This window comes from Trichosurus vulpecula, chromosome 3, assembly GCF_011100635.1.
Source record: "Trichosurus vulpecula isolate mTriVul1 chromosome 3, mTriVul1.pri, whole genome shotgun sequence".
Taxonomy (NCBI): domain Eukaryota; kingdom Metazoa; phylum Chordata; class Mammalia; order Diprotodontia; family Phalangeridae; genus Trichosurus; species Trichosurus vulpecula.
Window position 1 is genome coordinate 324,989,019 of NC_050575.1, and position 15,726 is coordinate 325,004,744.

The 15,726-nt window shown below is 35.3% G+C and overlaps 1 protein-coding gene across 10 annotated transcripts in view; it reads right to left on the reverse strand.

The window, feature by feature from the left end:
• EHBP1 (EH domain binding protein 1) overlaps positions 1 to 15,726 on the reverse strand; it is a 433,107-nt gene that overhangs the window by 65,009 nt on the left and 352,372 nt on the right. For 8 of the 10 annotated variants that reach the window (XM_036752173.1, XM_036752175.1, XM_036752180.1 and 5 more), the window contains 4 exons: positions 14,603 to 14,733; positions 12,017 to 12,155; positions 11,757 to 11,863; positions 8,651 to 8,774 (listed from right to left, as the gene is read on the reverse strand). In XM_036752173.1, the coding sequence (XP_036608068.1) occupies positions 8,651 to 8,774; positions 11,757 to 11,863; positions 12,017 to 12,155; positions 14,603 to 14,733 (501 nt within the window). The remainder of the gene's footprint in view (positions 1 to 8,650; positions 8,775 to 11,756; positions 11,864 to 12,016; positions 12,156 to 14,602; positions 14,734 to 15,726) is intronic. The other 2 variants (XM_036752182.1, XM_036752181.1) reach the window with 1 other exon arrangement.

The following is a 15,726-nucleotide window of genomic DNA, read 5'->3' on the forward strand; positions in this document are numbered from 1 at the left end:
AACTATCCCAAGAAGAGTTAAAATAGACCTTAGAATAGATAAATGTTTCAGAGAAGAAAAAGTTCTAAATACAGATTATGTATTCTATCAGTACCATAATGTAAAAAATAATTCAAAGAAATGGAAAATGTAAAAATACAAATTTCATTAATATCAATCTGTACAATGATCTAAGTTGAAAATACAGCAAGCTATTAAACTTTTATGTTTTTTCATATTTTTAAAAATTCTCTTTTCATTTTCAGTTATGAGTAGGGATAAGAGTAGCCAAACTTAATATTTTCTCCTGTTTCTAGTACAATACTCTGCATAAAACAGTTAATACATGTTTGCTGAATTATGTACTGACTTGAATGTTTTGCCCTTGTTAGGGCATTAAAGAAGAATTTACTTACTTCGCTATTTATTAAGATTCATTTTTAGTGATTTTGGGGTAAAATTTTATTAGAAGTTATTAGCAGTTAAAATTATTTGAACTTCTGATTTACACCTGAAGATCTAAATCTCTTCTAAAGTATGGTGGTAGCAGTCTAGATCTTGATTTTAGGGAGGATTGAAGTGATGGCACCTTAACTCAAAAAGTGGTCTCTAAAACTCTGATGATTATGATTGCTCCTAGGAAGGCTGGTCATAGGATCATAGATTTAAACCTGGAGAGGACCTCACAGAATGATAAAGTAAAAGTTTTCCATAACCTGTATTGGAACACCGATGAAGTTTGGTTTTTAAGAAGGTAAAATAATAATTTTCTTAATATTTTTACCTCATAATTTAACTGAAATTCAAAATATCAGTGAGGCGCATCAGAATACAGCATAATGATTCACCTGACATTCACATATATTCATCATACTTCTAAAGAATGGTGACAAAATCCTGGATACTGGTTTATGGTAGAATTTAAAAGGATGGGGTTTGAATTCAGAGAGACTCAATACCACAAAAGAACTTCTAGACACAAAATGAAAATAATTTAGCAAATTGTCAGTACTACTTCCAGGATAATTTAATTATTCTTGGTCTGGTCAACTTTCTGTAATATATAAACTGGCAGGATTATATTCAAGAAAAAAAAGATATGAGAGATGTCCTAATTACTGGGTGGCAGGGATAAATTGCATTTTAAATCCTGACAAAGGTCAGGTGAGAAGGGAGAAGAGAGAAGTTATATAGCTCAGAGTTGGAGATCTTATTTTTCAGAACAAAATAGTGGTTTGTTTTATTATGGACAAAGTTCCCAAAATAGACTTTTGAATTAAGGTCCATTAATAAAATAAGGACTTTAAAAATAAAAGTAAGCTATTAAAGTCAATGTAAAACATTAATCTTTCTTTACCACATCATAGTCATTAAAATTTAAAATTACTACAAGCCTTTGAAAAATGCTAAACTATAATATCTCTTTTATGGTACACTGATTTTAGAACAATATTGTTCTCATACCTTTTAACTCTTTACACAGTAGAGATGTAAATTCTAAAATATAAAATTAAATGCTTTTGAAGGACACTGAGCTCCCTCTGCTGAAGGCATAACAAGTTTATTAAGTAAGCACCACCTCTGGAATTATAATCCCCTCTGGCTTCTTCCACTGAGTTTATTGGTTCAATTTTCATAACCATGAGCATCATTAGGGCAATGCAGTAATTAAGAGTTGTTAGAAAGTGAATTCTCAAACTGCAGATTAGAAAATTAAACTATTTCCTGATTACATATTAATGGAGCACAACAATAGCAGTTGCCATAAGCTTGGAAGGCAACCAAGGGATAAATCTGTGTACTTAATTACCATAAACAATGGCTGCATAGAAATGAAGTTTTATGCACATTCCCTTCTGTAATATGTCTGATATCAGTACACACTTGACAATTCTTGTTCAATTATCTCTATTATTTAATGCGCTGTGAACGGCTCTGTGTAAATAAAATTAACCACCCCAATTACTTTGAATTCATCTAGGGACAACGTAATAAAAAAATGTGAAGAATTTTGTATGCCTATTAATCTAAAACATTACAGAAGCTTTCACCATATTCTCTTGTCTGTATTTTTTTCTACATTTATTTTACTGTACTATTAATTCAATTACTTTTATGATCAACGGTCAATAGAGTTTTTGTTACTTAATTAATCCTTATATAGCACCATAAACATGTTTATCAGCTGGTAATATACACAAGGTCTCACTCATATAGGAAATATAAATTTTACATATATACATATACATATATACATATATTTGCATTTATATAACACTGCAATCAGGAAAAGTAAAAGTTTTAAAACAATATTAACTGACAAAATTACTGATTATCAAAAGGTTTCAAATGATATTTCTAGAAAAAATATAGATAACAGAGAATTAAAGATAGATTATAAATCATTAGAACTAGAAAGGATCTTAGAGATCATTTAGTCCAAATCCTTCATTTTCTAGATAAGTTACACATAGTATAGCTGCTACAGAATCATTATGAAGAATTTTTAATGCTCTAATTGCATTGTGAATTTTGCAATTACATTGAATGTAATACTATAGCATGTATTTTATCCATGTCACAGAGAACAGTTTCAGCAGGGAAGTTGTGCTGTTGGAATAACAAGATAATTCTGTCTGGGATCATTTAATGTTGGCCATTACGAGGGGAAAAATATATCAATGGTCCTGAATTATGTGATTTTGGACTCTGATCATATAAATGCCTCTTCTTATTTTTACCTTCAGCTAAATATCTTTTTTTCTTACTCATTAGAAACAAAATCATTTATGATCATATGTAGTAATCCAGAAACATCAACGCAAAAACCCTTCTGGAAATGTCCTAAGTTAGACATTAATCAGATTATTCAGTGTTCAGACCACAAGAAGCACTCATTTTCTATAGTCTTATAATTTGCCAGCACATCCTATTTCTTTGGAATTGATGAGATTATATTTTCATGTTGAAACAAGCCAAGATTATATTTTCATTTTAAGTAAAAGGTGCAGGGAGATGTGCAGGGAGTTTTACATAGAAAATACACACATACACAGTGACATAAATTACAGGCTATTAATACGAAGTCATCCAGTCACCTGTAATTTTAATTAGTTTTGTTTTTTAACACACCTTGGAAAAGTGTCTCTAGATAAATCATGAGCAGCTTATCCTAGGTCACCCAGCTGAAAGCTGCCTCTGAGGGTACTAGCTCTCAAGTTTCTGAACCTTCTCAAGATTAACAGCCAAGGATCCTGTCTCTTTGTTTTGAAGGGTAGCCTGCTTTTTCCTCTCTGGTTGTTCTAAATGAGGAGGAATTGATACTGTCTGATTTGTCATGTATACTACACTGCTATCAAGTCTCAGGGAACAGCGTGGGAGGAACACAATCTTGTTGCTTCTTTAAATGGCCCAAAAGGATTGGCTAAGGGACATTTTATTCACTAGCTAAATGAATGTTAGCCAGCTAAAGATGATAACACAAGTGATCACAGCCTCTTCTGAGCTATTAATCAAAATGATGAAATAGGGACCAAATACCCCAAAGGATCACTTATCAGAACCCTGTTAAATCTGGCAGTAAAAAGAGTGAGAGATGTGTTAGGTAAAGTATGTCAAACAAGATAGCAGGTGATTGTGAAGAAGCAGGAGGGACATAGCTCCCAACAGCAACCCATAAAGCTTTCTACGCTTTTCCTCACACACACTACTGTTCCCCCCCTCCCCACCCCAACCTCTTATTTCCTGATTTAGAGAGGCTTTTGGCACTAAGGCTCTAGATTCCTGCACCTAAAATGAGAATATTAAAGTGGTTATAAAGCACAAAAACAGAGAAGCACACTTCTTAAAATTCTTACTCCCTACTTCCCCAAGTAAATTTAATATATTTTAATGGTCAGGTAATCTATTTTGGAGGAAGAGGGGGTGGGGATAAGAATAAAGGGCAGGGGAGAGAGTCTTCTACTAAGTAACATTTTTGGATCTGTGGGCTGAAGTGGTCTAGAGATGGGTATTTTACCCAGAGTCAGGTCCTTAGAGGTTAGGAAGTTAATTGTTAGCAAGATGCTCTTTTGTTGAGAGGTTGCTTTCCCCCACATGTTTATATTTTTACTCACAAAATGTAAATAAAATATTGTCACCATTTTTTTTTACTAAGCCATTGAAATTTAAAAGCATTACTGTTCCATCCAAGGAAGTTGGAAAACCATCAAATGAAAACAGGTTGAGATTCAAAAAGAAAGGCTGTTCATTATAGAGGCACCATTTGCATTACTATAGTAAAGGGGCCCATCAGCATTTCCATTATAAACTCCATTTTTCAAGGGGTTACAACGCTGCTGCACAAATACACCCAGGGCTATACTTACTATACAAAGTGTCAGCTTAGAACACATGCACAATTTCAGTCTAACAATTTTCACTGTTCTTAACAAACTGATGGTTACTAACTGTGCGTTGGAAACTTTTTAGAAGTTTCTTTTAAAAACTAATTTTAAAACACAAAAAATAAAATGAAGTACAAAACTCCTTGGTATCTGTAATAGTTTGACGGAGTCCTGGGATGTTCAGAAGTGACGTGTCTTATAAAAACAATTTAAACACAGACAGCAACGTGATCTAAGAGTCTATCCATAGGAATGCCCACAACACCCTGACTCAATCCCTCCCCAGCTCCTGACAAAGCCTCTATCAGAGCTCACATTTGCTCACCTGCATGTTGCTGTGGGTGACCCAGGGAGCACCTTTCTGGTTGCCAGAGCTCTCCATTGAGGCTATAGTTAATACCTCACATTGAAGAGCATTCGAAGGTTAACAAAGTGCTTTCTTTACTAAAACTCTGCAAGGTGCACATTGAAAGGATGATTACCCTTATTTTATAGATGAGGAAACTGAGACTCAGATAACAGTTGAATGGTTCCATACAAACGGGACCTAGCCAAAGCTCAAAGACTCCATCCTCATTTCCCATTCCTTGCTTCCCTATGAACTTGGAGGTATTTTAAAGTGATACGAGGCTCTGAGTTACTGTTAATCATATTTTACCTACTTTATGGGTTAAATAGGCTTTTGTGGGTTGGCCGAGGAAATTCTCAGGGCCTCTATAGAAAAATCCATACTGAGTCCTAACCAATCTACAAATGAATTTTGGGAACAGACTCCAAATTAAGTTGGGTACTATTTATACCTATATAAAAATTTCAAATTTCAAATAAAATATAGCAACTCTTTCTAGAATATTTCATCATTAGAAAGCTGACCTTTTTTGGCCTGGGTATGGAGGAACTGTAATCTGCACTAGCATAACACCTCTAAGAATCAGGGATTCTTAAAGTATTGGCGAACAGAAGCTAGAGTGAAAAAACATTAACCTAGGCATCCAAAGGTGTTGCTTCTGGTTTCTGTTCCATGGCGCTGTGTCACTTTGGGCAGGCCATTGACTGTCGTTTTGCCTGTTTCCTCACCTGTAAAATGGGAATGATAAAATTTGCCCTGCCTATGTAATAGTACTACTGTGAGGATCTAACAAGTGAGAGCTTGCATTTATGGCAACTTTTAAGGTTTGCAAAGCACTTTACAAATATTATATGATTTATTCCTCAGCTCACACAACCCTGAAAGGTAGGGACTATTTTATACCCATTTTACAGATGAAGCAATGGAGGTTGAGAATGATTAAGTGACTTGCCCAGGGTCACACAGCTGGTCAGTTCTTGAGGTAGAATTTGAACTTAGGCCTTCCTGGCTCCAAGTTCAGCACTCTTACCCACTGAGCCACTTTGCTACTGAATAACAAATAAATAATAAGGAAATACATGTTAGAGTCATCTGAAAATGGTATTATTTTTACTATTATTATCATAGAGGTAACTACTAGAAAGAGGGCTGACTTGAAGTCAGGTAATTTTTGATATCTTGTAGCATTATTTTATTAATTAATTTATTTTTAGTTTTCAACATTCACTTCCACAAGATTTTGAGTTCCAGAATTTCTCCCCATCTCTTCCCTCCCCCCACCGCCCAGGTAATTTTTTGAATCCGTTATGACAGACTTTGTGACCTTTGGCAAATCATTAACTCTCCTAGGCCTTAGTTTCCTCATTTATAAAATGGCAAAAAAAAATACCTATTCCACAGGGATAGTGTGAGGAAAATACTTTACAAACTTGAAAGTGCCGTACAAATGGATTTACTAAACATTAACCATAACAATTAATAATAGTAATTATAATAGTGTTTAAGGTATATAGGAAACCAAACAATATGCAGCTTGAAGAAAGGCATCCTCTGACCATCACAGGAGCCAATCAGATTTTAGGCAGGCCACAATAAAGGGGTTTTGGGTGGAAGGAGCCCCAAGTTATAGGCCCAGGTTATAGGCCCTAGTCTTAGAAAGCCCAGGTTAATTCTGGGCCTGACCCTGGGTTTAAGCTATAGCAAACCCAGTCTGAAAAGTATCTGCATCTATTCTGGTGTGGAGCTAAAGTTCTTAAGAGGCTATACAATCCACCTACCCTCTCTAGGAGTCATCTGGATTATGAGTGGCTTTAAGTTTAGTGAGAAGGGGAGCCCAGAAATGTCTAGGTCTTGATCCACACCAAAGTAGGTTTATGGGTTGGAGGACAAAAGAAAAAGAACATAGTTCATTTTTTTCAGTTCTGCTCTCCTTTGCCAGATGACACATGTATATACATAAGAGAAATACCTCATGTATTCAGCATCATAGGAGAACAAAGTGTTTTACATGAATCAATTTTTCAAAAAATGAAGATAACCTGTTTTAGCGCTGAATTTTTAATAATTTCATCTGTTTTTTATTAAATCTAAAATTTCCTTGCATAAGAAAATTATATTAATAATAAATATAATTTAACCTTTACTTGATGAATTGAGAAGGTAATTATGAATATCAAATAGACTATTCTTTGATGCTCTCAGGGACTATTGAATTGTCTAGGGCTATTTGTCCACACACTAAATGGCTTTGACTGCTGTGTTTAGTTTGTTGTATCTGCTTTTAGAGTTTTTCTGTCTCCAACTCACTAACATCTATCAGCTGTCATTTCTTGCTCCTTTGAGTGTGCCTGGCTCTAGCAAGCTCCTCAACCTTCTTGCTTGCCGCTTCTACTCTACTGTGGGCCAAGAAATTACATAATTAATCTTGTAGAACTGTCTCTAAAATAAAAGTACACAGGCTGTAAGTGAGGCAAAAAGGAGTGAGCGTGACTTTGTGACTTTCTTTCAGCTGCTGTGACTTTTTCTTTTACCTCACAGTTCTGAGCTGGGAGACATAGTTGAAGATACCAAAAAAAGTGACCTCTGGATGAGTAAGGTGCTGCCATATACATATGTATACATAGACCGCTCCAACTCTGTAAGGTTGAGAAGCAACATTATCCAATATTTCTACTTTCACATGGATTCTACCTTATAAATTTTGTTAAAAATTAAAATGAAGAAAAGTCAAGTCTGAAATAATAAAAGCTGCATTACCAGTTATATAGACACCTGTTACATATACATATAGCTAACCAAACAACTTCATGCCATCTACTAAGTGTATCTATTTCTAAATACCTCATTTAAAAGCTTACGTTGCCTTTGTGCCAATTCCAAATATTCATGCTTGTGGGGGCTCTATGATTGTAAATATAATTTGGCAGTTCAATCATTTTGTGTATACATAAGAAAACCGTCCTTGTGAGCCAAAGTTAAGATGGCGAAGTGAAAAATTCAAGTAGGCATACCATTCTTAAATCATGCTATTCAATTTTAATTATTTCTTTTAACTGAAAGCAGAAATTCAAAGTACCTACCTGAACTTCTAAGTAAATCTTTTTTTTTGGTCCAGTATGAAACAAGAAAATGTTTATTTTTTCATATACTCCTTATTGCGTCGTACAGTATACCTGTGTAAATGCATGTGTGTATTTTAAGCACATTTACACATTTTCTTTTAATTTCCCTTTTCGCTCTTTTGTTGGCAACATTTAAAAAAGAAACATATAATTTTTGTTTCACACAACTTATTATGGTTAAATCTCCTTAATCGCCTTTGGCAATCAGCATTTAATGCCAATCCAACTTCTGCTTAGGACTGAAACTTGCAGCTATAATGCATTTGGAAAAACCTTGGTATATACTTTAATCCTTTCAAATGTACCTATGACACAAGGTATTACAGACTTTTAAAAACCTGTTCTCCTGAAAAAAAATAATTGTGGAGCATCAGTAACCAGATAGTATTCTCAAATTTCAGTGATCTAGTCAATGGAGCCTTCCCCCATGTACTGTGCTCTGTTTCATGCAGTACATGGCTTTAGCAGGCCAAATCTTTTTTCCCCCCAATGAATCAGTAGAACAGTGAAGATCTTACTTTTTTTTTTTAAAGCAGTGGCATATCAATGAGGCACAGATGTGTATTCCAACTCTGCATGGATGAGCACACTGTTCAATAGTGCTGGCTCACACGGTATCAGGGCGAGTTATCACTTCCCATGAAGGCACTCTTATCACCAGGGCCCAGAGAGGTGGCTGCAAATCGCAGCCTTTTTATTTTCAAGGCAGTTCTGCTGAACATTCAGGCTTCAAAGATTCACACTTCCAAAACTCTATAAGAGTTTGTGAACGCTCAATTTGCCAAAACTGTTTACAGTGTAATTGGGCACCGTACCTGTGTCCATGAGATAGCGGAGGCGCTTCTCCACCAGCGCGGCACGGGTGTCAATTTGCTTTTGCTCATTCTCTAGTGCTGCCAACTCTCCTACAACATACTGACTGGTGTCTTTGAACCCTTTCTGTTAACGAGAACAAACAAGAAGAAAAAAAATCACTTGTAAGTTGCATTTTTCCTTTCCATAAACACTTAGTAAAGCACTTACCTAAAGAACCAAATATCACAATTGGTACCAAAAAGCAAACTCTACTATTTCACAAGTTTGCCAAATATTACTACTGTGGCAACTATTTTATAAAGAAAATTTTTACCCTGGCATTTGCCTTTATGATTTTACATTTGGGTTTACAAAACTTTAATTTTCCTTAGTGTTGACAGAGCTTTTAAAATACAGATAAAGGGCCTGAAAGCACTATCATCACCTTTATACTAGTTATAATAAAGTACCAGAAGTGTAATGAGTTTATTTTGCTCAAAAGTATAACATCTGGGAAATAAGCTTGGTTAAATAATAAATTCTCAAAGAAGGCAATCTACCTTGAACATACTGGATTAAAAAAATTAGTCTTAAAAAAAGGTATTCATTAAGTGTTCATGCTACTGTAGATATTAATAAATATGAGAAGAGGAAATTCTAATACTTCATATTTTGCCAAAAGCAAGTTTTCATTCTTCAATGTAGAGCTGGAACCCTGTCAATATACAGAAAATTGAGGTAGTTGTGATTTCTACACTGACAGGTGGTTTCAAACACCCCTACGTGATTCTTAATAGTGAGTTTGGCCAGTATACTGATTTGGTAACTCTATAGTTTCAATCAAGCTCCATATGTTTGTTTATCTATTTTATAGCCTTTCATACTGGGAAAGAAATTATGGCAACAGGACTGAAAATGTCAATAATTAATCTTGCTTATAGTTCTAGATTGAAGACAACTGAAATGCAAAATGTCAGTAGAATCCTAAATTTTACTTTGAGATTATAACTACAAAACAAACATATTTCTAACTAGCATTTGGGTAGCAGTCATTACTTGTTATTGTCACAGAGATAGATTAATTGTTGCTCCCTTTGGAGCACTAGTTCAGCCAGATATTCCCGGGGCTTTAACAGAGGCCTGAATAGCTGCTGAGAAATATTATGTTGCTGCTGAGGTACTCCTTCCAGATAAGAAATAGGGGGGGAAAACCCTCTTCTACATCAAAGAATCCTCCCTCTAGATGAACATAGTAATCTCCAAGAAACCATGAGGAATTCTCTCCCAAGGCTCCTTAGCAGAGTTGCAAGATTGAAAAGTATGATATAGATGGGCAAGGTTTGGGGATTGTGCTTATTCATTACACAGAGATCTAACAAGAAGAAGGATATATGAAGGCTATTCCTTAGTAACTAGAAATTAATTCACACTCATATATGATCTCAATTTTCATATCAACTGATTTTTAAATCGATTAAAACAGTTGACAAATTTAAAGTTGAAGTCTTTCAGATAATTTTTACACTGATGACTTCTCAGGAAGATCTGCTAAGATTAATGTGATGCTCTTTTACACTCACATAATATGTGTACTCTTCCTCAATATGACAACATGTAACTGAACAGGCTGAACAGACTATAAGGTAGAAGTTCTTAACCTGGGGTCCACACATCTTCAAGTTATATCGATAGATCTGATGGTTTCCATGAAGTTAGATGGGGAAAAAAGGACACCTTTATTTTCACTAACTTCTAAATAAAATCTAGCATTTCCTTCAATTATGAGTGCAGTTGATAAACATTATTCTAAGTAGGGATACATAGCCTTCAGGTCCACAGCACAAAAAAGTCAAGTATCCTTGTAGTGGCAGCTTCACATAGAAATGCACATTTTTTTTAAGTATTCTACTGAAGTTATCTACCTTGTGCTCATTTAACCCCCTCTACCAGCAATAGTTTTTCAAAAAGAACTTCCCCTGTGCCCCCCACTTGCTAGCAACATCCCAAATGGAAGGAACTGAAACACTATGCTATCTACATATGGAGTGAAGGGGAAGAAAATAACTATGGAGGAGAAGAAGGGGCATACAACTCAACTTTTACTTATTGTAGTCCATTTTAAAATAGCAGAAAATTCTATACTTGGACTTTTCTCATTTGAATGTGTAGTATACTCAAAGAGCTAAGAGAAGTTAAATTAAATGATTTGTGAGGGTGTCTTGAGAGCTTAAGTGCAGATAAATACAAACACTATGAATTTACTAAGACTTTATAAGGTCTTCTAAAAGATACTACTTGAAAATATTAAGTAGCGGTTGGAACATTAACAAATCTCAGGTTGAGACCAGAAATTTTAGGGTTCCTTCAAGGAATACAAAATCACCAACCAAGGGCATCCTGGCTTAATAAGAACAATGATGATATTAAGACAAACTGTGGACATCAACAGAAAAGGGCACCATCAAAGACCATGTTGTTTCCATACAAAAATTCAGGTTAAAACTTGTTCTTCCTGCTTCTGTCCTGCAGCTGTCCATCAAAAGCAGCTTTCTCCCTGCGGTCTATCAAATATTTCCCTCACAAATCAATTTTACACATGATCAGCCCATACCCCTACTGAGCTGAACCTCCCCGTTAATTAAGTGAAGAAATTACCATATATATTATATTAATGCAAACATCATTCAGCTAGTAATTCACGGCTGATCTGGATAATGGAAAGGTTGAACACCCATTAACCCAAGCCAACAAAATGGGTTGGCTGAGAAATTCTAGCAGGTCTCATGTGACTTTTCCCTCTAACTGCAGCTCTGCGGTATCTGCTATTGTAATAATTAAAATCCTCCCGGTAGATCAATACTGGAATCTCTTTATGGGAAGTGCCCTGATGGAAATGTCTCAAGGAAGCTGGGGCTGTGGAACTCTGAAAAATTCATTTTTTTTATCTGACAATTATCACCACACTGCAGACTAATTCAACAGTGCACCCCTCTCACTCTGCTTTGAATGCACTGGAGATTGACATCTAAAAAAACCTAACATCTCATTTTAACAAATAAAGGCACTATTTCCACATACAGTTTGGAATTATCAGCAATCATGAAACCAGACAAAAAATTAATATACATTAAGCACTTCATCTTCTGATGGCTTCCTCTGAGTTTCAGTTATCGCCGTCTTCTCCTCATTTCCTCTCTTTGTATCTTCCTGTATTGATCTCTGCCTTTTCATCTCTTGAAAAAAGGGGAAAGACATGTAAAATTATTATAAAGCTTGATATTTGTGTATTGAAATAAGGACTTATGCTATCAGGTTTTTAATATATTTATTGTTAAATACTATTAAATCATAGGCTAGGAAAACATTTTTTTTTCAAATGTTCCTACCTGGTCTGTTCTCCACATACTGACTGAATGACTGGAGTTGAGTTTTTCTGACTGTAGAATCCTTGTTGAACACAACAGGATTTCTAAAACGTTCCGTTGCTTTTTGTAATTGCTCAGCTCGGTGATCTTCTGTCCCATTCTACCAGAAACACAAAGTGCGTAGCATTAACGGGGTTTAAAATAGTGAACTCACAAATTTGAAAGGTATGGTTTCCATCATTGATTTTTCTAAATTTTCTGAATCTCAAGACTTAGATTATAGTTTTTGTGGGTGAGAGGACTAGCTACTTAAAAGAGGGCAAAATATCAAACTTTTTAATGGTTACATGCTTTTCTTGCACAGTTATACTTTTTGAACCACTACCCTGCAAGTTCAATTGCCTCAATTAACAACTTTGAGTAAAATGGAATTTAAGCAGGTTATCATCATTTAAAAAAAAGAAAACCCAAGAAACTTTGTAAATGTTTGCATCCATATGATCTGTGATTATAAAGCCATGTTCCCTCAAGTCTTTTCCTTCCACTATTCTGTCCAGTGAAGAATTATATCGGTTTATATAGACCCACAGACTTGTATGACAAGAATAACTAGTTTCTAATTTTATGCCCATTGAGATAAACCACTAATGCTGGATGAAGGCTAAAAGGTAGGATTATAATACTACCCCAATGAACTGCATTTCATCAGCTATAACTTTCCAAAGCCAGATTTGTAAGTAAGCCCTTTACAGCTAAGGAAACTACAATTATCTTTTCCAGAGCTTCCTATGTTAATACTGGTAACAAATTCAAATGGTTCTATCAACATGAAATATCCCAGAAGACTGAACCACTGCAATGTGTGGAAGCTGCAGATACCGAGGTGCTGTGTACCAAACAAATATTTCATTTTATACCTAATCTTTTATTATTTTTATTAAGTGTTTTGAAAGTAAATAGGGAAAGGCTAAGATGCATGACTAATAGCTAAGCCTGCTGAATGCTGAAACTGGTTATCAAAAGCTACCAAGACTTTGCCCTTCCTCTGCATTGAGACAATCAGTAATGAGGGAGTTCTCCAATGGCCTATTCTCTAGCCTCAAGGAGGCCTGGGATACAGAATCCTCAAGGGAAGGTAACAGTTTATCCTTTTCCACAAACACAGAATGCCTCATTTATAAACGTGTAAACTGCATTTTATTTAAAAAAACAAATCCAACTCAGTGCAGAAAGCCCCACAAGAACAGAGGGCCAATGTATATGTCCTTTCTAAATACCATTTTTAAGGTCTAAGTTAAAAAGACCCACACAAAGGTAAGTTCTTAAGACACACCCTTTTTTGGAATAAATTTTAAAAATTAATGAGAATGAGAAATATAAAATTTCATAATTTTGATAGCCACACTAATAAAAAAACTATGTTCTTTTTTTTTACAAGCTGTCCAATAAATTTATCATTTGCTGATGATCACATCTATGTTTTTTTAGTTTTACTGCTGGAGAGAAAATGATTTTGGTTTAATATATATAAATAGATACGCATATCACTGCTATTACAATAACTAATACTCTGAACTCAAGTCTTTATCAAAAGTAAACAAACATGACTAATTTTTTTAGGCCTGGCACATGCTAAAATATCAGTGTGATTAGCTAGTAAATCCCATTTTAAGAAACCTTTTTATGACTAGGGACTTCTGCCACTTTACAAATGTATTCCTCTAAACCCACTAATTCAGTTAGCCTTTTCAATCCATTGTATTATTCTTAGGCTAGCTTCATTTTGCATTAAATCCACTGCAGAAAGCTAAATTGAACGCAAAAAATCAGACTTGATCCAAGCTTCCTTTTGTTCAAAGATAGAGACCGAAAGTCCTCTGGTGCTGCCACACACTTTCATCACCAATTTATAGAAACCGACAGTATAAGGGAAAAGCAATGAAAGTCATTGTTTTGGAACTTCAAAGAATCTCTGTATCTGGGGAAGGAAATCCTTTCAGTCAGCAGGGCAGTCCCCACAGTCTGCAGGTGGGTGAAAAGTTATACAGAACTGCAAGTGCCCCAAAGCCATAAAGATATTAGTCATGAAGTAAAAGGAAGGGGAAAGACAGAAGGGGTAGTGATAATTTAAACAGGCTAATGGTAAATAAGAGTGGAAAATGTAGAGTAGCTTGGTCTGGTTAAAATGCTGTCAGTGGCAAAATCACACACTCATGTACAGGGCCCATTTCTGGATCTTAATATTTCTGCATAGATCACCCATCTATTTAGGTGATAGGAATTTTATTACATTTAAATTATTGATAAATTTTACAGCCCTAAAGGCTAAGGAAAACAGGAGAAGCATGCTGGATTTTTCTTAGCCTTCTTTTCTTAGGAAATGACATGGTTCACTTCAAGAAATTCAGAATGTTTTTTAAAGATCCTCTAATTTTACTGGAATAATTATTTTAAAGTACTAGTTCCTTAAAGCTATGATGACATTCCCTTTACTGGACATGGAGCTAAACAATTTTTTTATACATCTCAAAGTGAGGATTTGGTATGAAATTGTCAATCCAGAACCTCCCCACAGGTCCTGAGACCAAAGCCTCCCACAAATCTTACCTTCACATCTTGCTCTGAGTCATCAGTCACAGCTTTCTGAGCAGCGTTGCAGAGGGAATTTGCCACCTGTGGCTGAGCTTCTAGGAGCTTCTTCATTTTCAAATCCACCACCAATTTACTGTTTTGTTCTGCTGAATATGCAAATACCATATACAACTGAGTGAATGTGCAATCTATCAATTATAGAATAAATTACATAAACATCACTATAGTTTTAAAATAAAAGGAAGAAGATAAGTTCTAAAATTACATATTAACATAAGCATATATAGTCTAATGTTCTTCCAAAACTCTACCCACAAAATAAGTCAACACAAAAATATAACAACAGCTCAGATTTATGCAGAGCTTTAAGTTTTACAGAGCACTTGAAGCTTCCCTCCCAACCCACTGAGGGAAGGCGTACACACATCATTGTTCCTATTTTACAGATGAGAAAACTGGGGTCCAGAGAAGTTTTATGACTTGCTCAGAAGAATGTCAGGAGCAGGATCTGAATCCAGGTCTCAGCTCTAACTCCAGTGTTCTTTCCTCTATACTCCACTGCCTCCCACATAGTTACCAAGATCAACATCAAGAACTATCTATTTAATTATGTTGACAGCTGGATGCCTTGGGGCCCAGTGGAGACAGAGCCAGGCTAGAGCAGGAAGACTTGGGTTCAGATTCCAGCTCTGATAAGCACTGACTGTGTGAAGTTCTCAGTGGTCCAAGCAGCTCTCTAAGCCTACAGATTTAATAGAAGGTACTGAGCTACATTGGCAGAGGCAGTTTCCTCATTCAGGGATTCCCTCTAGACAAAGAAAGTCACAGGTTTGATCCTCACCCTTAATCCCAGGTTAATGGCAGTGGGTGAGAAAGTGGCACTTGAATAGTACTTCCATATATGTGTGAGGAAACATATATGTGTGTGTGACATATTTGCATGTATTTGTAATTAAATGACCTATATAAAATGAATATTCAAAATCGCAGCCATATGTGATTTTAAATTATAGTGTTTGCGTTACCATGCAAATTCCTACCTTATTTTCAGTTCTCATGTACACATGTATATTATATCAAAGCACTTCACTATAAGTTCTTAATATGACAGAGCCATTGCATACATAGTTAGAAATGAT